This window comes from Hyposmocoma kahamanoa, unplaced genomic scaffold (genome assembly GCF_003589595.1).
Source record: "Hyposmocoma kahamanoa isolate Upper Pololo Valley unplaced genomic scaffold, ASM358959v1 217, whole genome shotgun sequence".
NCBI lineage: Eukaryota > Metazoa > Arthropoda > Insecta > Lepidoptera > Cosmopterigidae > Hyposmocoma > Hyposmocoma kahamanoa.
In genome coordinates this window covers 334,555-359,514 of record NW_020653738.1, presented here as the reverse complement: position 1 = coordinate 359,514, position 24,960 = coordinate 334,555, and the positions used below count along the sequence as shown (strand labels likewise).

At 34.7% G+C, this 24,960-nt stretch overlaps 2 protein-coding genes across 3 annotated transcripts in view; one reads left to right on the top strand and one right to left on the bottom strand.

Moving 5' to 3' along the window:
• The first annotated feature begins 5,330 nt into the window (after positions 1 to 5,330).
• Positions 5,331 to 9,677, top strand: LOC113227817 (nucleolar protein 12). Its single transcript, XM_026460847.1, has 7 exons — positions 5,331 to 5,943; positions 5,998 to 6,659; positions 6,961 to 7,090; positions 8,035 to 8,248; positions 8,421 to 8,821; positions 8,984 to 9,088; positions 9,548 to 9,677. Exons 1-7 carry the CDS (start codon positions 5,383 to 5,385, stop codon positions 9,617 to 9,619), a joined length of 2,145 nt encoding a protein of 714 aa, XP_026316632.1. The 5' UTR covers positions 5,331 to 5,382; the 3' UTR covers positions 9,620 to 9,677.
• Positions 9,678 to 11,203: 1,526 nt separating this feature from the next.
• Positions 11,204 to 24,960, bottom strand: part of LOC113227802 (ABC transporter G family member 23) — a 148,498-nt gene continuing 134,741 nt past the window's right edge. The window contains exons 8-15 of one of the 2 annotated variants that reach the window (XM_026460823.1): positions 16,686 to 16,864; positions 15,838 to 15,900; positions 15,447 to 15,602; positions 14,749 to 14,983; positions 13,466 to 13,590; positions 13,114 to 13,238; positions 12,774 to 13,018; positions 11,204 to 12,705 (exon numbers count right to left, since the gene is read on the bottom strand). In XM_026460823.1, the coding sequence (XP_026316608.1) occupies positions 12,383 to 12,705; positions 12,774 to 13,018; positions 13,114 to 13,238; positions 13,466 to 13,590; positions 14,749 to 14,983; positions 15,447 to 15,602; positions 15,838 to 15,900; positions 16,686 to 16,864 (1,451 nt within the window). In that variant the 3' untranslated portion in view covers positions 11,204 to 12,382. The remainder of the gene's footprint in view (positions 12,706 to 12,773; positions 13,019 to 13,113; positions 13,239 to 13,465; positions 13,591 to 14,748; positions 14,984 to 15,446; positions 15,603 to 15,837; positions 15,901 to 16,685; positions 16,865 to 24,960) is intronic. The other variant, XM_026460824.1, reaches the window with a different exon arrangement.

The following is a 24,960-nucleotide window of genomic DNA, read 5'->3' as shown; positions in this document are numbered from 1 at the left end:
TTATCTGGGCCGTTATTGACAACAGAATGACACAGGCCATGTTAAAAACAAGATAATAAAAAAGTAGTGCACAGGTCACATAGGTGTGAGATAAGGCAATAATATTATAAGCCTTATTGACATACAACAAAGATAAAAGTTAACTTATCATTTATAAATAAAAATAAGCAAATAATAGTAAACAGCAAAAACAAACATTATAGATTGATTAAACTGTTATAGAGATCAGAATAGATAGGAAGTAATACACATAGAGTGAGTATTGTTTTCTATATTTTTGATGATTCAAAAGAAAGCTTTGGATTGTATTATCAATTACTCCTACATAATGTGTAACATTTATAATAATGGTTGGGTCAGTCCAGCGAAAATGACACAGAGGTTCAAAAAAAATTAATTACACAATTTGGTTTTAATTGTATGACTAGAATACGCCCAATAAATCAAATCATTAGAAATAAATGATATTTTTCGGATATTTCACAATTATTGTATTTTTTTGTCTTCATTAACGCAGCCATAGTGCTGTTGTCTATAGTGAAGCATTTTTTCCTATAATGTTAACAACAATTTTCGCGTTCAACAATTTTTTTAAAAGTTATTACTGTCGAAGAAAATACAATTTACAAATTTTAAAACAGTGATAAATAAATATATATAATAAATACTAATTTCAAGTCCCACCCATCACAATGAAAAATATATATTTTTATTTTAACCAATAAATATACAATCTATTGGCATTTGCTTTAGTAAAAGTAACAATTATGCTAAGGGTCATTATTTTGGCTTGGTTGGTTATTGTACACATAAATAGGAATGTAAATATTAAGATTTGAAAGCGTGTCACAGCGATGGGTGGGACACACTTCTAAACGTTTTTACTTTGAATAAATGTTTGTATTTTCTTGGATTCCAGTTTTTACAATGTTTACTAGGTGTTGCTTTAATTTTTGAGTTTAACATTTGATGTGTTAAATTGTGACGATTGGGACACCATTTTGTGACAGGTGGGACAAGTTACGTTTGAATACAAAGAAATTTAAAAAATACACTGTTTATATGAAGAACCATCATTTGTAAGCAAATTCTTATAATTAAGACATTATAACACATAAAAAAAGACAATTAAAAAGTGATATTTTTTCTGATGATTTTTAGGATCAGTATATTTTGACATATTTTGATATGATACAGAATCTTCAAGGATGCGGCAGGATTTTTCAAATTTATTAACGCATTTTACATGCGTGACTTTGATTTCATGTCGTCATAGATAGTATTTCAAATTACTTTATCAGTTCTTTAATTCTATTATTTTGTTATGTTAAAATGTCTTAATAAGAGAAAAATTAAAAAAAAGTATTTGCTTACTAACAATGGATCTCTTTTTAATAAGTGTGATTTTATTAATTCTGTGTATTCAATTGTAACTTGTCCCACCCATCACAACAAAACATATTAATGGCCTTAAAATTTATCAAAGTTATTAATTAAGTGTATATATAAAATAGAACTTTAACATAAGTTATTTCATATGAAAAACTTGCTGAACAAAATATTAATAGCTTGTCTTGATCTTGGCAATGAAGCCATCAACTCAAACTGGCGGGTATTGTGAGTGTCCCACCCGTCACACTTAGAAATTTAAAAGTTTTGAGTGTAATGTCATAAATTTATGTAAATAAATAGTCTCAGTTGAATTGCATATCTGGCTTCATGATATTGTCATTTTAAGTCTAATTAACCAATGGTTAGGGAGAAATTACTTAAAGCTCAAGAAAAAAGGAGTCAACAGTCACTCGTCACTTTGGAATGGCCATTTTTTTTTTTTTCATAAACAACTTCATTTTTATATAAATCAATTATAATAGAAACAAAATTATAAAACACGAAAACTAATGTGCATGTATCAAATTTCCATTGCAACACCTCAGGAATCTCAAGTGTTAACCTCACTCATTTTCATTCTTTCAATACATTGAAACATTTCCCTGTAAAGTTGAGAATTTGGGTGTACGGATCTTTACATAGAAGGGATTGTTTTGTTCTGATTTATTCAGTTTTATTCCTAATAACCCAGGAATTAGGTATTATGCACTCTATGTGTATTAAAATGAAGTTTATTTAGTTGATAACTTTTCTAACTTTTCTTGGAGGAGAGGTATATAAAAAAAAATTAGTCTTAACATAAGTTTAGTATTAATTTCATGTAAGTTGGTGTTATTTTGATGACTTTTGTGTGATTAACGCACTTTAGACACAATTGTAATCACATGTGACTTTATTTTATATTGATTAGATTCGAGAAAGTATATTTCACAATACTGAATCCACACTTTGGAACTGGTTTTAGAACATTTACAACCAGGTTTAGAAGCTCTGTTCTGTAGAGGTATTTGTCTAATAATTTTTAAATCGGAAATCTGTAATTAACATCCTAAAGACTTTAAAAATATATGTACGCTTTCGACGCGTAAAACAAACACCTAGACCGAGTTTAAGGTCACGGAAACCTAAAAAACCGGCATATTGAGGACACTTTCTAGTTTCTTTGTACTAAATAAATCGTTTAAAAAATCACGTTAGTGACCGACAGTGTCTATATAACCTGCTGTAATGCGATACGAGACCGTGTACTGCACACAAGTTGTGTTGTAAGCGATAATATCGAATTACTCAAGGAATACACAGACGCGTAAAAACGAGCCGTGAAAGAAATTTTATTATAACCTAAATCACAGGAAAACTTACAATAACTTGTAAAAACTAAAAGGAAAAGCAGATAATGACTTAAAAATAAAATGCTAAGTAATAAAAAATCAAAGTATTGGGATAAAAACAAATAAAAATAAATAAATTAAAAGAATGGCGGGCGGCATAACATGGCGCGCGACGAACAATCCTACTAACAAAATAATTACACATGGAGTTGCTGAAAAATACTCACAACCAATGTCGGAAAACAATCCACACACACGAAATAACACCACAGAACTTAATTATCACTAAAAATGAACGAAACGTTAAACAAAACGAACAATAAACGTGAAAGCGTCGTTTACGTTCATAGTTTTCGGGAAACAATATGTGTTGCCATTTCTTATCACATCTTCATAGCTGCAGTTTTATATGGAATTAATATTTCTATAGTGTTTTAGTATAGTTGTTATATTCATATAGGTGTCAGTAATAATTCAGAAACTAGTAAATTAGATAGATCGGTTCATTTATAAAATTTAATTTAAGCTAAATCTAAATATAATCTAAATCTTCATGTATTGAACATTTTTGTTCGTTCAAATGTTATACGCGAAGACCAAACAAAATTCAGAAAATTCAATTAGAGCTCACTTATTATTCATATGAATAATAACGTTTGTCTCTATAATAATTGCTTTAAGTTTCATCTCATTAGGTACATAAAAGTTATGAAAAAAAACAGAAGAATTTATTATGGCAATCTTAACTTGATACCTCCCGGTTAATAGGATTAAACTCTTTTGATACTTTATTCATTATTTGTAGTCATATTTTACATTAATGATATAAATATTGATAGTGTAGATAGATCAGAAGCTCATAGCACAGGTTTTATGAATCAGACGAAGTGTAAGCTGACTGTGTTTTATTTACTCACAGTTTTATTTATCCTGTCACCGAATTAAAATTCCAATTCTTTAAATATGTTTAATCTTTGGTGTTATAGGCCACAAAACACTGCAAAAAACGCAATATAGTTTCTCCGTTCAAAATAAGCAAAGCAACATACATAACAAATACAACAAATACATTATTACTTAAATATCATTGAACAGAATTTTTTAAATACCTTATTTACACAAGAGCTAGAGCGAGACCTCTACATATTTACTTACATTACAACGTTCATATATTGCTTATTTGGTGCTACACTGACGCAATTGTATTTCTTGTAATGTTACAGAAAATGGATATGAATCGATTTTTAAATTTTATTTTAAAATACGTTTAAACGACGTTTGAAGAAACTTTGCGTGTTTTACAATTTATGTTCATAAATTGTAAATTACTACCGATTTTTCTTCAAACGAAATCACTTTTTATGTTACAGATGTGTCAACACTTTAATTTAATTTTGCCAAAACGTCAATGTGTCAATGCATCCAAATGAGCGATATGGCAAAAGTTAAAAACTTGAAACTATCAAGAACGTTTTATTCCAATCTCAGTGTTGCTAGTAACAATTTCATAATCATTTCCCTATTTATTTTTAGACTGATTAAACTGTTATAAATAAAATAACCTACAATTTTATTCCGTTAAATACTACCAGGGTAAATTTTTAATTATGGATGGCAATTATTATCTACAATCCAAGGTCATGAAATTAAATGTCAAAATATATTCAATAGTGATGTGATCAACCGAATCTTAGATTTTTTTTTCCATCCTCTAAGGACCGAATCAACACTAAGTTACTCAAGAATTTATGTTACCGATTCGATCTTCACAGGACATTGGCGAAATCGCCATTTTTTTGTATAATTTTTATAATATTATTAAACTACCGTACATAGTTATTTTTACTTGACATTGGCCTAATCATTGATTATTTCGATGGAGCCATAACATTTAAAAGAAGAAGAAGTTACCGATACTAATTTTTTTTTTCATTTAGACAAGTAACAATGAAATCTAATAGCAAATATGTAATGTGTGTGAATGCGTTGGTTTCTTCTATCCTTCAATCAGAAATAAAGCAATGTGGTTCTGCTGTAGAAATGTATTTATTTAGCAAATTTTCTATTGCTTTTTTTGTGAACTATCATTTATAGAAATGAGATGCAATAGTTTTACCTCGTCCTGAATATAGGTAAAATAAAATGTACAAATAAGTTTTTATTTAACATAGGTACGGACAAAGGTAAATCAGACTACACATTTTTGTACGAAAATCGCCTCCAGTGCAACGGAACAAGATACGTCAATGTGTAGCTTGATGTGCTGGCGTGTGTACCTAATAGAAAATATACTAATAACTAATTACAACATGCTATACTTAAAGTACTACTCAAATTTGTAATACTAATATACGGGTAAAAAGGAAAGAGCCAGTATTTTGTAATTTTTCAGCCTTAGCCTATGATACCTACCGAATATTGTCGAAACACAATATACAGTTTTACAAAAAAATCACAGTTGTTGGGCTAACCTGTTACCTATTTCTTATTGTAAATACAAATTATTTCTAATACTAGTTTTATCATTTTTACCAGAATAGCAGCGTTCGCATATTAGCAACAGTACATCCCTATTACGTCAAAACAATATATTCTATTCAAAATACCCATGTGCGTATTGCGGTTATCGTTAGTACAGGTAAATAATTTTTAAAACGAAATGGATTACGTAGTGGGAAGTGTGGCAGCTTTAATAACTGGAGCCGGGAATACTACTCCGAATAGGCCTAGACTCGTGAAAAGGGCTCTTACACCCACAAAACATCAACCTTCTCCTAATGTTACTCCGAAAAGCGAGTTAGTCGACGATAGGTCAATTTTTCTATCCCCTACTCTGCAGAAAAAGAAGGCTATAGTGAAGAAATCACCTAAAAGAATCTTTCAGAACCCTGACTTGGATATAACGAACGATGGTGAAGGTAAATCGAGTTTAGTCAGTCCAAAAGCGGACAAAGCTAAAAAGCATTTGAAAGACGATTTAGAAGCGAATACAACGCCTAACAATGATGTTGGAAAAGTGAATTCTCCTAAAAAGGCTAAGAATAATGTAGATTTGGCGTTGAACAAAAAAGAAATTAAAACAAATGACAATGACGAAAAATTAAGTCAAACATTGCAGGTTAATAACGAAAGCACGCCTAAAAAGAAAAAGAAGCAACGAAATTTCGTTACATTACCTTCTGAACGCGAAATAATTGATGAAAAGGAAAATTTGACCAGTGTTAGCATTGAAATTGGTAATAAAAGCCCTAAGAAAGGTAAACGTAAGTCAGAGTCAGAGTGTAACGAAGTTGCAAGTAATGAAACTGCAACAGTGAGTACAGAAAATGATACTCCTAAGAAAAAGAAAAGTAAATTGCAGGATATTGAAAAATCAGTATCCAATAACAATGAAATTTTAAAGAAACTTGACGATAATGACAAGAAAAGTCTTAAGAAAAATAAAAAACTAAAGAAATCTGGATCGCAAGAAATTGTTGTAGGAAATGAAGATCAAAACGGAAAGGAACCTACTCTGGTTAACACAGGAAATTCACCTGCAAAGAAAAAAAATAAAAAACGTAAAAAGAAATTGAAGAAAAACCAAAACATTGATACTCAGAGTCAACAACTGATGTCAAATAAAGAAAAAAAGTTGAAGGTGAATCCAAATGCAATAACAAATATGGATACAGACTCGGAACACGATTCAGATGACGAAATAAATTCAGATACAGAGCAGACCAATAAAGATATTTTAGACACTGGCCCCGCCTCTTCAGATGATGAACAAGAAAATGAGGAAGTGAAGAAACCTGAGAAGAATGCTGAAAAGGACTTTGATGATGCTGAAGTCATTAAAAGGACTTTGTTTGTAGGCAATGTTCCGTTCAGTAAGAAATGTAAGAAAGAAATTAAAAAGATGTTTAGTAAATATGGACATATAGAGAATGTCCGGTAAGTCTTTTTTCATAATACGATTTCTCGTTCATCTAACAGGTAGAATGGTGGTGCAATATGACATACAGAACATAGTGTAACACAAAGAAGTCTTACAAACCAATCAAATAAATATATCTTCCTAATGTATCTGTGCCTACCAAATAGAAAAATACTAACCAAGTATGTTCTAAAAATTTTACGGCCCTTTGTTTTCTAGACATCAAAAAGAATAAGTTTTGTTCAAGACTTCAATATTTTATTTCTAAGTTAATGTTAACCTAACATTGTAATGGCACATTTTTCCCACAAACCACAGAATCCGCGGCATCCCAGTAAAGGACGCGCGCACGACACCTAAACTGGCAGTCATCAAGTCGGAGCTGCACCCAGAAAGGACATCTGTAAACTTATACATTAAGTTCACAAACCCACAGTCTGTTGACAAGGTAACTGCAGTAATGTCACCATAAGGTATTTTTGGACTATGGACATAAGGAGACCTGTGTGGCCTAATGGTGGATGATGTTAATTACAATCAAACCATAGCTATAATAGTTGTGTCATTTCCATTAATGATATGTGTACTTTTGAGGGTGGTGTTATATTGCAATATCTCAGTTCAACCTTGAAGCTGTAAAGGTTCACTAGGTGTAAGATAAATAATGCAACATACATAAACCTGTTCCTAGTGTAGTTTTCGATTAGAAGAGTTTCTTAGTCCATACTACATCAGTATATAACACTGCTTATATATATTTTAATAATACAAGTGACATGACAAACAAGTCGTGTGCCTGATGGTTAGCGACACGCCTTTCCCTAACAGTTGCAGTTACACTCAGAGCTTTAAACCATAAAGTTCTCAGGGGCACCGCCACTGCGCCCGACACCTTGGGACATAAGTTGACAAGTCCCATGTGCCTTAATTTCACCAGCTTACTTACCCTTCGAGACCGGAATGCCGTAGTGCTCACATTACTGCTGTGCGGCAGAAATAGGCACTGCGGCAGTACTTTCCTGATTGAACTCTAATAGGAGCTGTACTGCTACTGATCATTTTTCGGTGCCAAGTTCTTTTTTATTATGTTTTGGGGATCGATTTTGTAATAGCAACACAGCTGAGGCACAAAGGGTGCAATGATACCCAAATCAACCAGTAGCAAACAAGAAAGTGATTTTGGATGTACATACTTTAGTGAGAATGGTGGTAGTTGAATGCAGACAAAGTGATGCTTGCGGACTTGGCATTTTTGTACCTGAGGAGGTACAGTAGCTTGATCTTGTATGAGTAGGCCCTGCTACACATTTAAGGCAGCGTTAGCGATGTGCCACTGCTATAATCATCCACAACCGATGACTGTGCTATTCTAATCGCCTGTCACTATTCCAGGCGTTAGCAGAAAACAACACAGTCCTAAACGGCTACCACCTGCGAGTGTCTCGCAGCGACACCACCGGCTTCACTCACGATCCGAAGCTGTCCGTGTTCGTTGGGAACCTGCCATTCGCAATTGAAGACGAAGGGCTTAGAGCCAAGTTTGAGAGCTGTGGTGATATTGAGTCCGTCAGAATTGTGAGGGATAAACAGACTAGTGTTGGGAAAGGTATGTTTCTTATTATTAATATTTATACATGTTTTATTCTGTTTATAGATTGGCCAAATTGTTAATTTGTTATGGATAAATCTGTAAGGCAGCAAAGGGGACTCCAATTTGTTTTTGTGACTTCTTGGGCCTGTTTCGTTTAATTGACTATTTGAATTTATTATTATTCCAGGTTTCGGTTTTGTAAACTTTAAAACAAAAGACAGTGTAGAGTTAGCTCTCGCTTTAACTGAAGAAGATTTGACAATTAAAAACAGAATATTGCGTGTCCAACGATGCACACTAACACAGAAAGGCCAAGGACATAAAAATGAAGGACTGAGAAACCACGGTCAAAGAGATCAAGGACAAGGTCAGAGGAACCAGGGACAGAGAAATTGGGGACAAAGAAATCAGGGACAAAATCAAATGGGACAAAGAAATAGGAATCAAATGGGTCAAGGTCATAGAAATCGGGGTCAAATGCAACAAGGCCAAAGAAATCAAGGCCAAATGGGCCAAGGACAGAGACATGTTAATTTTAAAGAACAAGGCGCGTACAGGCGAGTTATGAATAAACGACCACGTGAGGAGGTTTGTACCTTTGGTTGAATTCACATGCATTTATTTATTAGCTTCAAATTGGATAGACTCTGTTATCAAAAGCCAATAGTAGCACTATTGTTTAAGATTCCCAACATGTCCTTAAGGTCAGCAAAATAACGGAAAGTTTAACAAAGTTCTCTCGTCTTGCAGAGTGATGTAGGGGGACCACCGAATAAGAAATCGAAGGACTTTCATACAGGCAAAGAGAAGAAACCACGGCAGGAGTTTGTTGGTATGACTGCGGAGAAAAAGAAGGTAAATAGAAAGTGTCCAAATTACCTACTTTACTGGGCGAGAATATAAGCTAATAGTCAGCTGACCTAGTTCTTAAGAGACCGTTTTTAAGTGCTGGAAGTTACTATGACCTGCGTCTATATTAAATTAAATTATTAAATAAAATAATTAAATTTGAAGGCACATCTTCATTACAATGTTTCCTCTAAGAAAGGGTTTATAGGCTATAGTCATCGACGCTGCCGTAATTCGGGGACTTCGTTTCGTTTTCCACCACTGTTTTGAACCTTCATCATGACGGTTTCAATATGTCAAATAAGCAAACATTTTCTTACTTTGCTGCCGCATAACTTTAATTCTCTTGTTTCTTTAACAGTGTCAATCAATTTAAAAAGCCCAAGTAGTCTTCATGCTGATCAAAAGCGCATGGAATACTAAACGTATCAGAAATCGCAGACACATTTCTTTTTCTTATTTCAGAAACGCAAGTTCGACAAAGGTCAAAAGAAGAAGAAAGCCATCAGCGAAATTCTTTCGAAGAAAGCAAATTAATGGACACACGAGTTCAAATAATAATGATTATTCGTATTTATTGAACAAAGACCCGATTTACTTTTATTTACATACGATAATTCACGAATCGATATTGAATCGATATTGTAGGAATTTTAATTGGGTTAATTCCCGCATGAAATTAAAAGTGCGTAAAGCTCGCAATGTAAGTACAGGTAACTCAAAAGTACTGTATTGCACCCTCAACAATAGATTGACCTAATTGTAAGAGTTAAAAAAACTTAAAAAAATAAAAAACAATTTATTTTTGGGGAAATTGGCAAATTTGAAAAAAATACTCACGTGGCACCAGCCATATTTGCCGTTTCGCAAAATATAAAATTTTGACAGAATATGTTAGTTTTAATTTGTACCTTTTTGCAGAAAAACGTTATTTTTTTGAATTAAGTACGTCACTTTATTATTGCGGGTGCGATATATAATTTTAATTTGCAAATAACGATAAGTGACAGTTTGTAGTGTGTTCGTGGGCGTGTTTCGTTAGAACGGTCATGTTTCAGAATGAAATCTAAATTCAAAATCAAAAAGTAATTAGTCAATCTTTATGTGATTTCAATGTTATGTTTACACAACTTAAATTATTGGCCTAACTGTTGACCGTATCTTATAAGAATATCAGCTCTACTTATATTTGTCATTACTTGGATTCTTATTATGTTTAATGGAAAAACCCAGTATATTTTGAGCCTTCTTTTAAAAACTTTCAATGTGATGAAGAGATGTGATGTGTGCAGTTGTTAGTTAATTGTGTTTTTAATATTTGTGGCATTAAACTATTGTTAATTTTAGATTAACTCGTTGTTTATTTATTACAAAAATCCTTTTTTTTTATTACCATCAAAGATTAATATCACTTAAAAACTTTGTGAACAATTTCGAGTTCAGCATTTCGATGCCTTACTTTATTTTTTAGTCATTTTCTGTTACTTTTGTAAATAGTCATATTTATTTAGTAGCATTATACTTTCCGAATTTTGTGAAAAAAAAACGAAAAATTGAAAAAGAAACAAGAAACTAAATTTGTGAAAATAAAAATAAAGAAAAAAAAAACAAAACAAAAACCGTCCAAAAATTGAGTTGACGAAGTGTTCATTGGAGGTATCGATTTGAAGACAATGTTAATAAAAATCTAAGTAAATTAATTTGCTAATTCGCGAAACCAGTGAAGGTTAAATCGTATAAAATAGCTGCGTTTGTGTTTAATATTTTTTTCATGCAATTAATTTTCCCACCTCCCCGCATTAAGTTAGCTCGCGTAGCCCTTTTTGTTTGTTTTCATACATCTTTTCGTATCGGGAACTAAGCTATCTGTCAGGTTTGATACGTAGGTAGACAATAGTCCCATGTGTCTGTAATTTCACCAACACCCTTACTCACCAAACCCAAAACACAATATGCTGACATGCTTCAGAAATAGGTAAGGTGGCAGTACTTCCCTGGACGAACTATAAACTAGGTAACTTTTTGGTAAAAGAAAAACGCAGTTCATTTGGTACAGTATTATTGTAGAATTGTCATTTATTACAAAACATGTCAATGTTAGCAAATATAATCACAGTCGGTCGACACTTCTATTCTATACAACTATATATATAAGTGGTAAAACACTAGATGTATTCTTAAAGTCGGCGATAACCTCAACATGGCCGATTTCAAGGAAAATCTAAAGTTTTATACGCCATTATTATTACAAACTTAAGTCTAACGTTGTCCACGAGTCCTAAATAACTAGTTTCCAAAATACATGACCTAACTTACTGTACATTCCTAATTGGTCTAAAACCTACTTCTGTCAAAAAATAGTTTTAAAAACCCATCGATTATAAAGTAATATTGTTCGATTTTTAAATATAGATTTTTGTTAAAAACTACAATATTGTCCACCCTTATATAAAAAAAAATTCAAGATGGCGCAAGTTTGTGATTTGTCACAGAAAAAATTGGTGCCTTTAAAATGTCAGATTTGATCAATAAACAAACAGAAACGTACAAAATTTGAAAAAAAAGGACTTAATATTTGTTGTCTATGGCACCATCTTACTCTATGGTAACTCTTTTAATCAGGTATCTCAAAAAGCCTTACATTTAAAAATTCCTCTACCAGAGAAAAAACACCGTAAAAGCGCTGGACCAATCATAGTTGCTAACACTCCCCATACCTTAATTAATAAGTACATTATGTACTTTATATAAATACTACTATTTATATACTTTCGACTACAGTCATTCATCTTTAAGTACTTAGAATATACTTTAATCTGGATTGAGCAATAAAAAGAATCGATGTGCACATAACTAAAGTAAGTATCGTTTACGTAATTTCACCTATATTTTGAATTTACTGATGAAAATAAGACTTTGTGTAAATTTAAATAACATTATGACATAAAGAAGTCTTATCAATATCAGTAATTTTACTATTCTAATCTAAACAACCGGTTCTGCCCAGAAAACGGCAGGTATTAAAAACAGGTTTCTAGAATAATCTACATTCGGCGAGGGTAACTGCGTTCCGAGTTCGAAACTTAAAAAAGTTCGCTTACAATTTGAACCCGAGCAACTCCGGAAAGAAACGTGATCATTAGCGAAACTACTTTTGGAAGGAAAAGGTTATTCGAAAGACGTCGCCAGTTTAGAAAAGTACCATCAAATATACAGCTACCCTCCGATCGTCGGCACCGTCACCTTACAGAATTTTGACTACAAGTCGATTGAGCGAGAGATTCCAAACGGGACGACGCGTTAACCTCGTTTGAATCTTAAAATCGTTATCGTGACGACCAGGAACAGCGCGATCCAGATGACGGTGGACACGAAGCCCATGTAGACCTCGGGGTCCGTGATCGGCCAGCCCCGGGTGAGGATGGACCGCAGCGAGGTGGTGGCCAGCGTGAGCGGCAGGCACAGCGACACGTAGCGCAGCACCCAGGGCATGCCCTCGATGGGCCAGATGACGCCGCTGAGCAGCAGCGTGGGGTAGAACGAGCCCAGCGCCAGCTGGATGGCGTTGCGCTCCAGCTCGCAGGCGGCCGAGATCACGAAGCCGAAGCACATGCCGCACAGCCCTGCATGAGGGATGCCCTTCAGTCGCGGTCGCGGCCGGGCCGGGTGGAAGGGACGGGCGGATACTTACCCTGCATGAGCGTGAGCATGATGACGAAGACCACGTTCCCGTTGCACTTGACGCCGAACACGAGGATCATGAAGACGAGCACCAGCGCCGTCTGGCCGCACATGACCACGAACTGCGTGACGACGTGCGAGAACAGGATCTCGCCGGGCGACACGCCGGCCACCCACGACCGGTCCAGCAGCCCCTCCGTGCGTTCCACGATCAGCGCCGACGACGTCAGCGCCACGGCCAGGAAGAACACGATCCTGCGGCGGGAAAGCGAGTTAGCTGCTGCAGTGGCTGCGAAGAAGCGAAGAAGCGGTTTCGCTCTCGCGCTCGGACGGTGCAGAGGGGAACTCACGTCAGGATCACGCCGGGAGCGACGAAGTCCGTGAACGAGGGGTTGGTGTCGCCGTAGATGGGCTCCATGAAGTCGATGGGTATGTCGCCGATCTTCGGGTTGTAGTCGCAACTTTTCAGTAAGTCCTGAAAACGAGAAAAATATTTTGCTCGATAAGAATTGTTTAATTTCTAAAGGTTCATAAATTAGCATAAATGACTCTTTATTATGGCACTAATTTGGAACCGAGTTTATTGTAATTATCTAATGCAATATGAAGACACAATAGGCCGTGCACAGGACGTATCCCAATCGAATAAATTAATTCGTAATCGTCCGTATAATAAGAACAAAACTGGCCCCAAGAACGTACCTGCGCGAAGTCCCTGTATGAAAACGATATATCTCTGTTCAACATAAGACCGATTTGCTGATTGGACATATCGAGCCACACTTGCACTTCTGAAGATTCAATGGTTTCATCGTCGGCTGTGTCCGCTGTGGAAAATAAAAATAGTAAAATAAAAAAATAAAAAATAAAAATAAAAATATTAAAAATATTTTATTACTTCACTGTACATGGCATAATTCAGGGGCTGATGTTTCCTTTTAAGCTTGATAAGGCCTGTGTTAGGAAACATCGCTCTTCTTTACAATTAATAATTAAACATTGCTCTTACATTAACCTTAATAAACTAAGACTAATTTAACGTATGTGTTACTTTGTGTGAGTGCATGTCCGTGTATATGTATATGCATTAAGTGTGTGTGAATGAGTGTTTGTGTGTGTGTGTGTGTGTGTGTGTGTGTGTGTGTGTGTGTGTGTGTGTGTGTGTGTGAGCGCACATATTTCTGTTCAGTTTTGATTTCATTTAATTACTATATATATTATATTATATCAACTAATACCTCGCTTTTATGTTTACTTATTTATTTATATATTTATTTATTTATTTCAAACTAGTAGTAATTGCTCAATCTCCTCATACGACTTAGTTTCGAGCCATTTTGTAATGGCTAATTTGCAGTCATAAACTATTTTGTTGTATATATCAAGTTCTTTGTTAAGAGTGTTATACAGATATGAGGCCCTGTATTTGTACTGTCTACTAGCCGCAGTAGTTTTTATTTTTGGTACTAATGCAATTTTATAACATGTTCTTCTACCTGTAACCCTAGGTTTATATAGTAAATTTTTATGTTGTTTTATTACTGTGTAGAGTATATAGAGTTTTCTAACAGAAGTCAGCTTTGTCAGTTTATACAATTTTTCTGTGGAGTAAATTCTTTTTTTAAAATACATCATTTTGATCAAACCACGTTGAGCTCGTTCTATTTCAATAAATTTTGACTTAGCTGCACCACCCCAGACCGGAATGCAGTATGTAATAATAGACTCCATAAGAGAAACATAGATCTGTTTAAGAAGATCCCTAGTAGAGACCACGTTAACTGCCATATCAGCGCCTCTATTCGGTACGACATATCTCAGTGTTTGTGTTAATAGTTGAAAGATACTCTGTCAAAAGCCTTATAAAAGTCTATTGCTATAATATTTGTGAATTGCATTTCAAAATGAAGGACTTCTGTTCTGTATTATTGATACTATACAAAAAGTAACTCTTTAAACAAAATATAGGTAAGTGTAATACTTGCCTAAAGCCAATCTCGCAAAAAGAGAGTCCGTATAATTCTCATTAAAATACAGGGCTCCCCAAGCATCTCCCTCTTTGACAGCGTTAAGTGCTGATGTCAAATCGGCATAGTATTCTTTGATTATGGAATTATTCCTGAGATGGTCAAGATATCGACAGGAGAGATTCTTCATTGAACAGGACTGATTGTAGGGACAGTAGCCGTCGAGGATGGTTACGTCGTTGTTAACGATTGCCTGGAAAGAACACAATTAAATAGTATTAATAGATGAATAATAGGTGTAAGATTAAAAGATTGAGAAAACGATGAAATTTAATCTATGTATAAAGAGTGTAAAGCACGAAAGGAATAGGATATTATGGTCTTTGTTCAAGAACCGATGTTTTATATTCTAGTTCTTCCACATAACTAAAATTGAGTTGATCTTCTTAATCAGACTCGGAATCACAGTTATCAACATTTAACAATTTGGTTCCATCGATTTCTTTTTTGGTTCAGCAGTAGGTAATAGTTGGTCAGGAAATACTTCAAAATATCGAGTTCTTATAACAAAATTTGTTATTATTTTGTTATTAAACAAACAAAACAATGGTTGCGCGCTCTTTGCATGTTCATCGTTCCATTGTCTCTTTTATAAGCTAGACATGAACTTATTTTTTTTCTCCCTTATTTTATTTTACTTTTACAAATACACTTACTAATTTAAGTCCAACGGGATCCCTGCCAATGGCCATACAGAAAAGAATGACTTGCATTACAGGCAGCACGAAGATGAAGAGCATAACGCCGATGTTACGCCACATTCGGAGGAAATTCTTCTGGATCAATGCCTTTATCTTGCCTCGGGATGTCAGCTAGAATTGAAATATCGTAGTTGTTAGATAGATTCTAATCATATTGACCAAAAATATAGAATAAGTGATACACGATTTGTGTGAAAATAACAAAATATATTTGAAGCTGTAATTGAACTGTATTGGTACTTATTTTGCAGAAAATGACAGTGTATGAGGTAAAACAAAAACCGTGGTATTGGCCATTTGATTCAAGTTCACATAATACCGAAAAGGATAACAAAAATATACTCACATTGAAGCAGTCTCCACAGTCCTCACATTCGCTAGTTACTGCACCGGTCACCTTTCCAGGGAGCTGGAACCAACAAAATCACATATACCCTTAGTAAATAGCGATTAAATTCAGGTTAAGTTTGCTATTTAATTAATTTATATGCCTTGTTACAAAAAATTGTCACACTTGGCAAGTCAGAAATGACGAAAACACCTTATCACCTATTACTATTTCATGAAATAAAAAACAGTCAAAATTAATTAACGAAAAAATGTCATTTAAAAAAAACGGCAATAATATCAAAACCATAAATGCATGAAAATAATAATATGCGTAATATAATTCAGTCTTAAAAATCAAAGATAAATTATTTTAGAAATCCTTCAAATAATTATAAAAATTCGGTCTTCCTTCAGACTCAGTTCTAGGAATTTGTCAATTTTCTGAATTGGATTATTTTAAAAAGCTTTAATTTATTCTTGAAACTTATATAAATAGAAGAAGAAAATGTGAGGGCAAATGTGGGTAATTATTATGTAAAAAATTGTAAATATATTGTAATTATAATCTCGAAAATAAACAGTCTCAAATAACTGGGAATCTCCCAGACAAGAGGCTTTATATTCGGGGTTTTAGCCACCGCACAAACGTGTGCCTTGTATCCAACGGAAGACCACGTTTGTGCGGTTTCTTATAAGATGAAAAGACTAGCAGTGTTCTCTATACCACAGTACATTCACTGATGTCTTACATTCAGTACTGAAATAGAAGAAAATATGTTTTGTGTTGTAACCAAAACTTGATGAGAAGGAAAAATCGTTCAAGTTCCTTAAATTCTTAAAACTTCTCAAGGAACCATAACTCACGTCTCCATTACTGCCAGCGCCGTTATGGTCCACAATGAGCACCTCCTTGCTTTGGTGGAAGTTCAGGCCGACGACTTGGGCGTCCTCGGCCGCGTACGGCGCCTCCTCGCGCTTCGACATCTTATTCAGTCCGAGCGCTCCTCCAGTCACGTTTAGTTCTACTACTTGATTTGCTTGACCTGGAATTTTAATTTCAATATACAATTAATTGGACAATAATAATTGAACCGTGAGATATTGCAGAATTTTTAAGAACTTATTTATCCAGGAATATTGAGGTCAAATGTCAATGTTCTTCTCTCTCACCATTTCAGGGCCCACAAGCAACTTATTAAGATTCACTGGAAGATACAGAGGATACAAATATCGAACTTCACAAAGAAAAATTCCTTCTATCTGACTGGACTAGAACCACCTTCTGGTGCCACACCGGGGCCACCGCTCTTACCAACAGAGCTAAATAAACAGATTGGAGTATTTTCACATAAAATAATATAATATAATGTAATGTACAAGTCAAAGTCAAATAATCATTTATTCCAGAGGTAAAATTTTTATACTTGAAAACGCCGTTTTTAAGCTACTGCTCGTTCGCTACGCTGACCTCCCTGAGAAGAACGAGCAAGAAACTCTAGGGATTGCTCTTGTCAAATAAACTTAAATGCTATGGAATACACTTTGAATCATAATTGCGTGGAATCTAGACTCTTGTTGTCTTGTCCATACTTCTTTATCTAAAATGTACTCTTCAATTTTGTGATATGACATTTCAATTAAAATACTTTTAATGTAAGTTTTAAACTTAGGTAATGATAATCTTAATATATTTTCCGGAATCTTATTGTAAAAACGTATACAGTTCTGCTGGCTAAGGAAGATATTATATGGAAACCATTGAAGTTTACTATCTAAGGTCACTCTCAAAAAGACATGTTTCTTAACAAAGTCTAACTTTTCTCCATTTATTTCTATGATTGGACTAGTCGATTTTGCATTAGGTAATTCAAACTTAACACACTTTGTCTTCTTATCATTGAGCAATAAATTGTTAACATTCAATCAATAAACTACCTTTGAAAGGGTATCGTTAATATTATCATAGTTTATGTGATGTCTGTCTGTTAAAAAATCAAGGATGTGTCGTCAGCAAACAATACTATGTCGCAAAGGTCCTTAACAAAGAATGGTAGATCATTAATATAAATGAGAAATTAGAACGGTCCAAGTATTGAGCCCTGCGGAACACCCATTTTTACCGGAGAACCCAAGGAAGTCACACCATTTATGACTACTTTCTGAATTCTACCGTTAAGGTATGACGAGACAAGTTCTTGCCATTTACGTCGTAATATTCTAGCTTCATAACAAAAGTAATATGGTCCACACAATCAATAAAATAAAAAAGGCCCAGTGTTTTTAAACTACAAAACACTGTGATCCTGTATGTATAATAAGATAGGGTGTACGTGCTTATGCAGGTGCAAAAGCTGACATAATTATAAAAGAAATAAAATAACACACAATTCATTTTCGCGAATTATTCTTCTTAATGAATAATATTTTTGAAATGTTTTCGTACGACAACAACATTTAAACAATACCTGTTCACTCTAAGCTTGAATAGCCCTAAATTATAGTTTTCGGCAAACACATATTCCGGTAATGTACGTACTCCTTTGCGTTAGAAAGAGGAAGCAAAGCTCTTTGTGCGGATGGTAAGTATATCAACAACATAAGCATAGAGTGCTGAGGACTTTCTAATCGACCTAAGGAGGAACGGTGAGGGTGGAACTAAATTAAAATGTACACTTTCAAAACCTTCACATTGCTTTGTTAATATTTGAAACCGGGAATAAATGTGCGTGAACATTTCGGCCGGGCTCCAGTGGCGCAGTGCAACCTGGCCGAAACGTCGAAAAAACGCGTTGTATAAATGCGTTTATTCCGGGTTTCAAATATTAGTAAATTAAAATGTAAGCTGGCCTTTTTGCTGCACCTGATATTGTTATACGGTCAAATCGCTTTACATAAGGAAATCTCTAGTCAGCTTGTTACTAATCAATGACCTATTTGTAATATATAATAATCCTTGTATTTACATATATACATAAAGATCTCGTGTTTCCACGTCTCACTACGAAGTAAAGATATTGCCATATTGCAATGAGTCATTGGTTTTGAACGATCTATTTAGTGACGTATGAATATTAACAATTTATTTAAAGTAGTATATAGGTAAAAGTACACAAAATCAAATTGCCAAAATAAAAAAAGTGCAATGGAGCGCGAAATTTAAAAATTACAACATTTATAAGTAACATAAAAAAATCGAAATCAAAAAGGGGGAAAAGCATAACAATTAGATAATACACTTAAATAACACACAAATTGGAAGCAAATAACTATAACAATAAATAATTAAGCGATAAGCCATAAAATGTGCATGCTGTGCCCATTCAGCTTGGTGTCGTCTCACTGCGTGTGCTACGACGCTAATTTTCATAATCATGAGCTATGCTTGGGGGTCTTTTTTACGATACCAAATGCCGGGATGTACAAGTCGCGCGCCTGGCGGTAAGCGACACGCCTATCCATGACAGTTGCTGTGCCACTCAGAGGTTTAAATCGCAAAAATCCTTAGAGGATGGAAAAAATAAAGGAAAAAATCTCACCACCACTGCGCCCGTCACCCTGTGACATACGTTGACAAATGGTGCGATGGCAGTACTTCAGAATTCCTAATGAAGTCATACGTCAGAGAACTAAAGAAACCGACATAGCTAGCAAAACTAGTAAGCGAAGTGGCAGCGGGCCGAACATGTCTGCAGAAAGGCTGATGGTCGATGGAACAGATTTGTACTAGTACCACGACCTGCGACAAGAATGACGGATGACCTGAGAAGGATGCCCGGCAGAGGTTAGATGCTGGCGGCCCAATCAGGACAGGGAGAGAGTTGGTGTGTTCAGGGGGAGGCTTATGTACAGCAGCAAATAAGCCGATAACGTATCTATTCTAAGCCGATATCTATTAGTACGTAGTAGTAGGTATTTTCAAAAGAAATTTGTTCTCCAACTTAGTAGAATGTATTGAATAGAAGGCGTATTCAAATATCCATCCTTCAGAGTCGATACTATCTACTATCTCAGCTCGAATTCAATTTTTTCCCGTATTAATACGGTTCATTTTGCTTGGGTCGAGCGGAGAGTTTATTTTTTTACAAACATAATTAAAGCCTTAGAATAATAACGCATAGAATGATAGTTTCATATCCAACGAACTGTCACAAGTGAGGCAAAAATCAAATTCATGTAGGCTAGTTTTAGTAGTAGGTTAATTTTCGGTTTTAGTGAATATTTATATAAAAATACAAGTTGAAACGCGTTACTTCCTTGTGGAATGTGATGTTAGTATCTATTTTATGTTTGTCCGACATATTTTTACACTCATTTACCGCACCTTTCGTCATTTTTAGCTAAAATTCTTGAGCTGTTCGCGGTGCAAGTTGACCTTGAGCGCTGAAACCCGCCCGCTCATGTAGGCCCATTGGGAGCGCTTCAATTTGCCTCACTTAGCGTGTGCGGACTAGGTTTCAATGCGTTATTATTCTAAGATTAAAGCCATTTGAAAAATATATATCGTACGGTATACGTGGTCTATTTAGTTCAGTTGATATAAAAAAAATACCATAAACCAAATACCAATAACCAAAGCCATTTGATAGACTCTTCATATATAGATAAGCCAACATCAGTTAACAGAACGCTAACATTTAAACGCTACAACAACGCTAACTTTAGGACTTTGGTTAGTTCTTTCAGTGGCGTAGAGTTGATTCTGCAGTGTTGCCGTTGTTCGTAGATAAATCAGATAGTGCAAAATTGAAGAATTTTTATATCTACTACTAGGAAGAGAAATATATACCTACTACTTCTTCTTCGTAGTTTCTTTCTACGACACAATGTAAGAGGAGATCTGAGGTCCTGTTCATAACCACTTGACACATCGTTTTGTAAAACCGGAAATAAAGAATTCTTTAAACATTTATCGGCTTGATACGAACTAGCCACTGTTTGCAAACCGTGGCTATCCAGCCGGATTGAAGGACTTTTTCATTGTGTTTCTTCGAATAACAAGAATTCTATGAATTTCAAACCATGACATGCTGATTTTTTAAAATTATAATACCTACCTAAGTAAATTAGCAATGAGTCAACGGTTAAAGGTATCAAAGTTCTCTTTCCAGTTCTGGTTAAATATTACTTTAAAGATTAACTCTGTTTATTAATTTGTTGGCTTAACTGTTAGGAAGTGACGTATTTTGTGGTTTTACCATTGTAACGTACGTCATTACGTATTTCTAACGAAATGAGTCTTGCTCGTCGACAGCCTTTTTCGGTCGCTCCACGTCGTTTCGTTTTTAACCGACTTCAAAAAAAGGAGAAGGTTTTTAATTCGACTGTATTTTTTTGGGTTTGTGATACGCGATTACTCCGACTTTGATGATTCTTTTTTGTTGGAAAGGTATCTGAGGTGAGGTGAGGGGTATCTCGATAGTGGTTAATAATCTTCCATATGTAAAGTTAGCAAATTAGGGAATGAATCCGGTTTATTGGATTTAAGTCCACTTTCCGTAAACCGATTTCAATAAAAATTGGCAAATACAGGTACGAACTTTTAAAGTCGGTTTTCTTTATTGAACTATTGTTATACGTCATCGTCATAGTTAAACCATTATACGTCTCATGTAATTATTTATAACATTATGCGGTTTTGTGATGAGAAGCATAATGAATGTATCTGCAGCTGATTTCTGTTTCCCTAACATAATGATGTGCAGGGCGCAATGACTACGTTTCGTGAATTTATTTCCATGAATTGTTTCATAAACTTATTCACATCTTTCAGTAAATCTGTAACGTAAAGTCATCGCTGTTATGATTTATACAGTTAATGTAACCAAACTTATGAACACTTTCAAACTGGTAAAAGTTTTATTTCAACGTTCGGAGTGATATTTTGCGGCGTATTTGATAAAAATTCAGCGCAAGGCTACTTTTATGGCTTGTTATCTATTTGTCTCTCTACAATTTCGTTACGTGGTGCTTTTGAACGTCTCCATAGCACCAAGGGTCCTAGAACACCTATCATAAGAGGAAGCAAGAGTCGTCTCTCTTTTCATATATTTAACTATTACTGTTGTACCAGTTGTTTATTATATTATAGTTATTTCTCTTCACTATGCCCATAAATCCGAACAGAAGACGCATGAGTAACAGTAAGATGTATGGCGTACATACATGATACCGTATACAAAACATCAATGACTTTTCAGTCAAAATGGGTACGTTGACCTGTAAATTAAAACTGGTCCTATTAACATTTGGAACATCCTCATTGAATTTATTTATTTCGGGCACTTATATCGTTACAAGGTGACGTTTCCTCACCGGAGCATGCTCATGTCTTTGGATCATTTGTGCAACCTTGCATTGTTTCTTGTTCAACACGCAAGGGCAAAGGTCGTGATTACAACTGGATTGGCCAATCGAGGTGTCTTTGTGTATTTTGCTAGCGGTCTGTTTGCCTTCTTATAATATTGATCCAATAGTTGATCTACACAAGGCGCTGTTCTGGGTCCATCTTCCTTTGTAGGACCCAAGGTAAGAGACAATTTTTTTGCCTGTGATTTAATAAAGAATAAGTTCAAATCACTCCAGCTTATCATCCAGTTTTGAAAAGAAAGAAATTGTCTGAATACAATAGAGTACAGAAATGTATAGGTACAATAGAGCGAAAATATTTGGATATTTGTTACGTAATGACGAATTTGTGAGAGTCATATTTGAGAGGAACATAGAAGCGAAAAGAAAGAAAGGACGAAGAAGAAGATTAAAGTGAGCAGCTATATAAAGAGGTCAAGGAGCTGGCTATGTTATCTGTGACTATACCGACAAGCGTCTGGCTATTAAATAGGATGATGATCATTTAGAGCAAAATCACTGGATAACTAAAAGTCTGCTCAAGGCACCACTCTTGGTTACAGGAATGGCTCCACTGCAGTACCATTACGATTGCCATGATGTTGTGCAACCTCCAATAGAAATATAACGCATACCCACTTAACATAGCCCCGCACTAGGGAAACCCTGTGTCGCGGATGCCATGGACACACACATAAACAACCACAAATTACACCCAAACTCATGAGAGAAATAAATGTAGGCCATACAAATATTACTCCCGGCCCGGGAATCGAACCTGGATCCTCTGCGTGGCAGTCATGGTAACCATTCGCAGGCAGTTAAATAATAGATAGAAGAGTAACCACAAGAAGAAGTGATTTAATTAATGTTTCAGGACATTAATTAATGCTGAATTGATGGACATACTACCAAGTTTTAGACTAAAATAAGTAGGTACCGTTTTGTAACATTTGCCTTAGGTTTCTTTAGTTAGGTAACATTTATTTATATCATATATTTGTGATACCAAGTGCTGGGACAATCAAGTCATGTGCCTGGTGGTAAGCGACACGCCTGTCCATGGCTGTTGCAAGTGTCATTCAGAACTTTAAATAGCAATGATCCCCGTCACCCTGAGACCTTTTCCTTATTGTTGTATAAACAAACAGGTTTCTTTTGGCTGCCCGCTAATGTTAATTTATTCCAGTTATCATATTTAATCTTAATAGGAACTAAACAAGTCCCATGTGCCTGTAAATTCACCAGCACCTTTTACGCCTTAAAACTGGAATGCAGCAATGCTCATACTACTGCTTGGCGACAGAAATAGGTAAGGTGGCAGTAATTCCCTGGAGAAATTCTCAAGAGCTCTAGCTCTTGTGAGAGGATTACAAGTAGATTTGTACTATATTCTATGGTAGCCGTGAGTTAGTTATCAAAAAGCGTGTAGTAGTTAACTTCGATTGCAAACCTGCCTACCTATCACGTCTTTTGAAATGGAGAGATACTATTCAGAAAGAGGAATGAAAAAATTACAAACTAGTTTATGAATCACGAAAGACGTAATACTCGCCTTTGCTGGGAAAACCATCTGTTAACCATTATTATACGACTTTAAGAGCTGATTTATTATATATTTTGTGTACTATATATATATATATATATATATATATATATCTTCAGTTCATTCATTCCTATTAAGGTTAATAAACTTGTGAGATTAGTTTGTCGACGCGCAGTCAAGCAATTTATTACCTGGGAAACCGTCGCTGCCAATTTTTGGATTTATCCATGAAAATTTACATATCTGTATATGATTCACATATCATTCTAGTTAATTAAACATTCATATATAGTAAGAAATTGAAACTAAGCAATCACGTTTAAAAGCCACGTGAATTTTTCCACAAATTAAATATATTTTTTAACTTAATTAGACGCGAAAAATAACCAAGCGCCACACTAAATTTATATTTAGCATTACACTATATTCTTTATGTAAAGGCATCGTATACAAAATATTTAAAAATATCATGTGTTGACGACAAAGCCACGATGCAATTACTAGCATGTAGGTAAATAACAATACTCCAAGAACGCGGTTCCCACATTTAAAACATTTTCATAAACAGTTTTTTGTCTTTTTAACTTCGCAACCAGCTAATGAATAATATTGATTACCAAGTATGTATCGATACGGAAATAAGAATATAAAAAAAAATTATCGTTTAGTGCATTAGACGTAGAGTTTAGTACAGGAAAATTCTGGTGGGAGACAAGATGTTCTGTAGCGCAGTGAAATGGTGTAGTGTTTGACAGCGCCGCTAATATTGTCCTGCAGCTTGCAATGTTCAAAAAACAATTAACACACACATGATTCCAATTTTAAGGTTGCCATTCGCAACAAAATACTAAAAAATTTAGCGTAAAGTAATGCATTGCTAAAACATAGACGTTCAAATTACATTTAACGCCCACCTCCAAGATTTACCGCTACAAAAACCAGCTAAAACATTTTTTACGGAAATTGCACAGTGTGAAAACATAACAGTCTCGCACAAGCTATATAAGATCATGTCACTAACTAATGATTTTCACACATTATTTGATTTTTCAAATCAAATCATTTATACACGATTAAGTCCCGAATTTAAAATTAAACAATAAGATCATTTCGCACCCTGCACTAATTGAAACTTACCGAAATCCCGAGAGTATAAAGAGATAACTTATAAAAATATGGTTCCCGTGTTTCAAAAAGTTAAGTCTGAAACCTAAACTTAATTATAGATCGTATAAAGTAGGCAAACTT

What these genes read in the sequence shown, in the direction of transcription:
- LOC113227817 (XM_026460847.1), top strand. Translation starts at nt 5,383, where the DNA reads ATGGATTACGTAGTGGGAAGTGTGGCAGCTTTAATAACTGGAGCCGGG. An exon ending in ACCCACAGTCTGTTGACAAG is followed by an intron (nt 7,091 to 8,034) that starts GTAACTGCAGTA and finishes TCACTATTCCAG; the next exon opens with GCGTTAGCAGAAAACAACAC. An exon ending in ACAGACTAGTGTTGGGAAAG is followed by an intron (nt 8,249 to 8,420) that starts GTATGTTTCTTA and finishes TTATTATTCCAG; the next exon opens with GTTTCGGTTTTGTAAACTTT.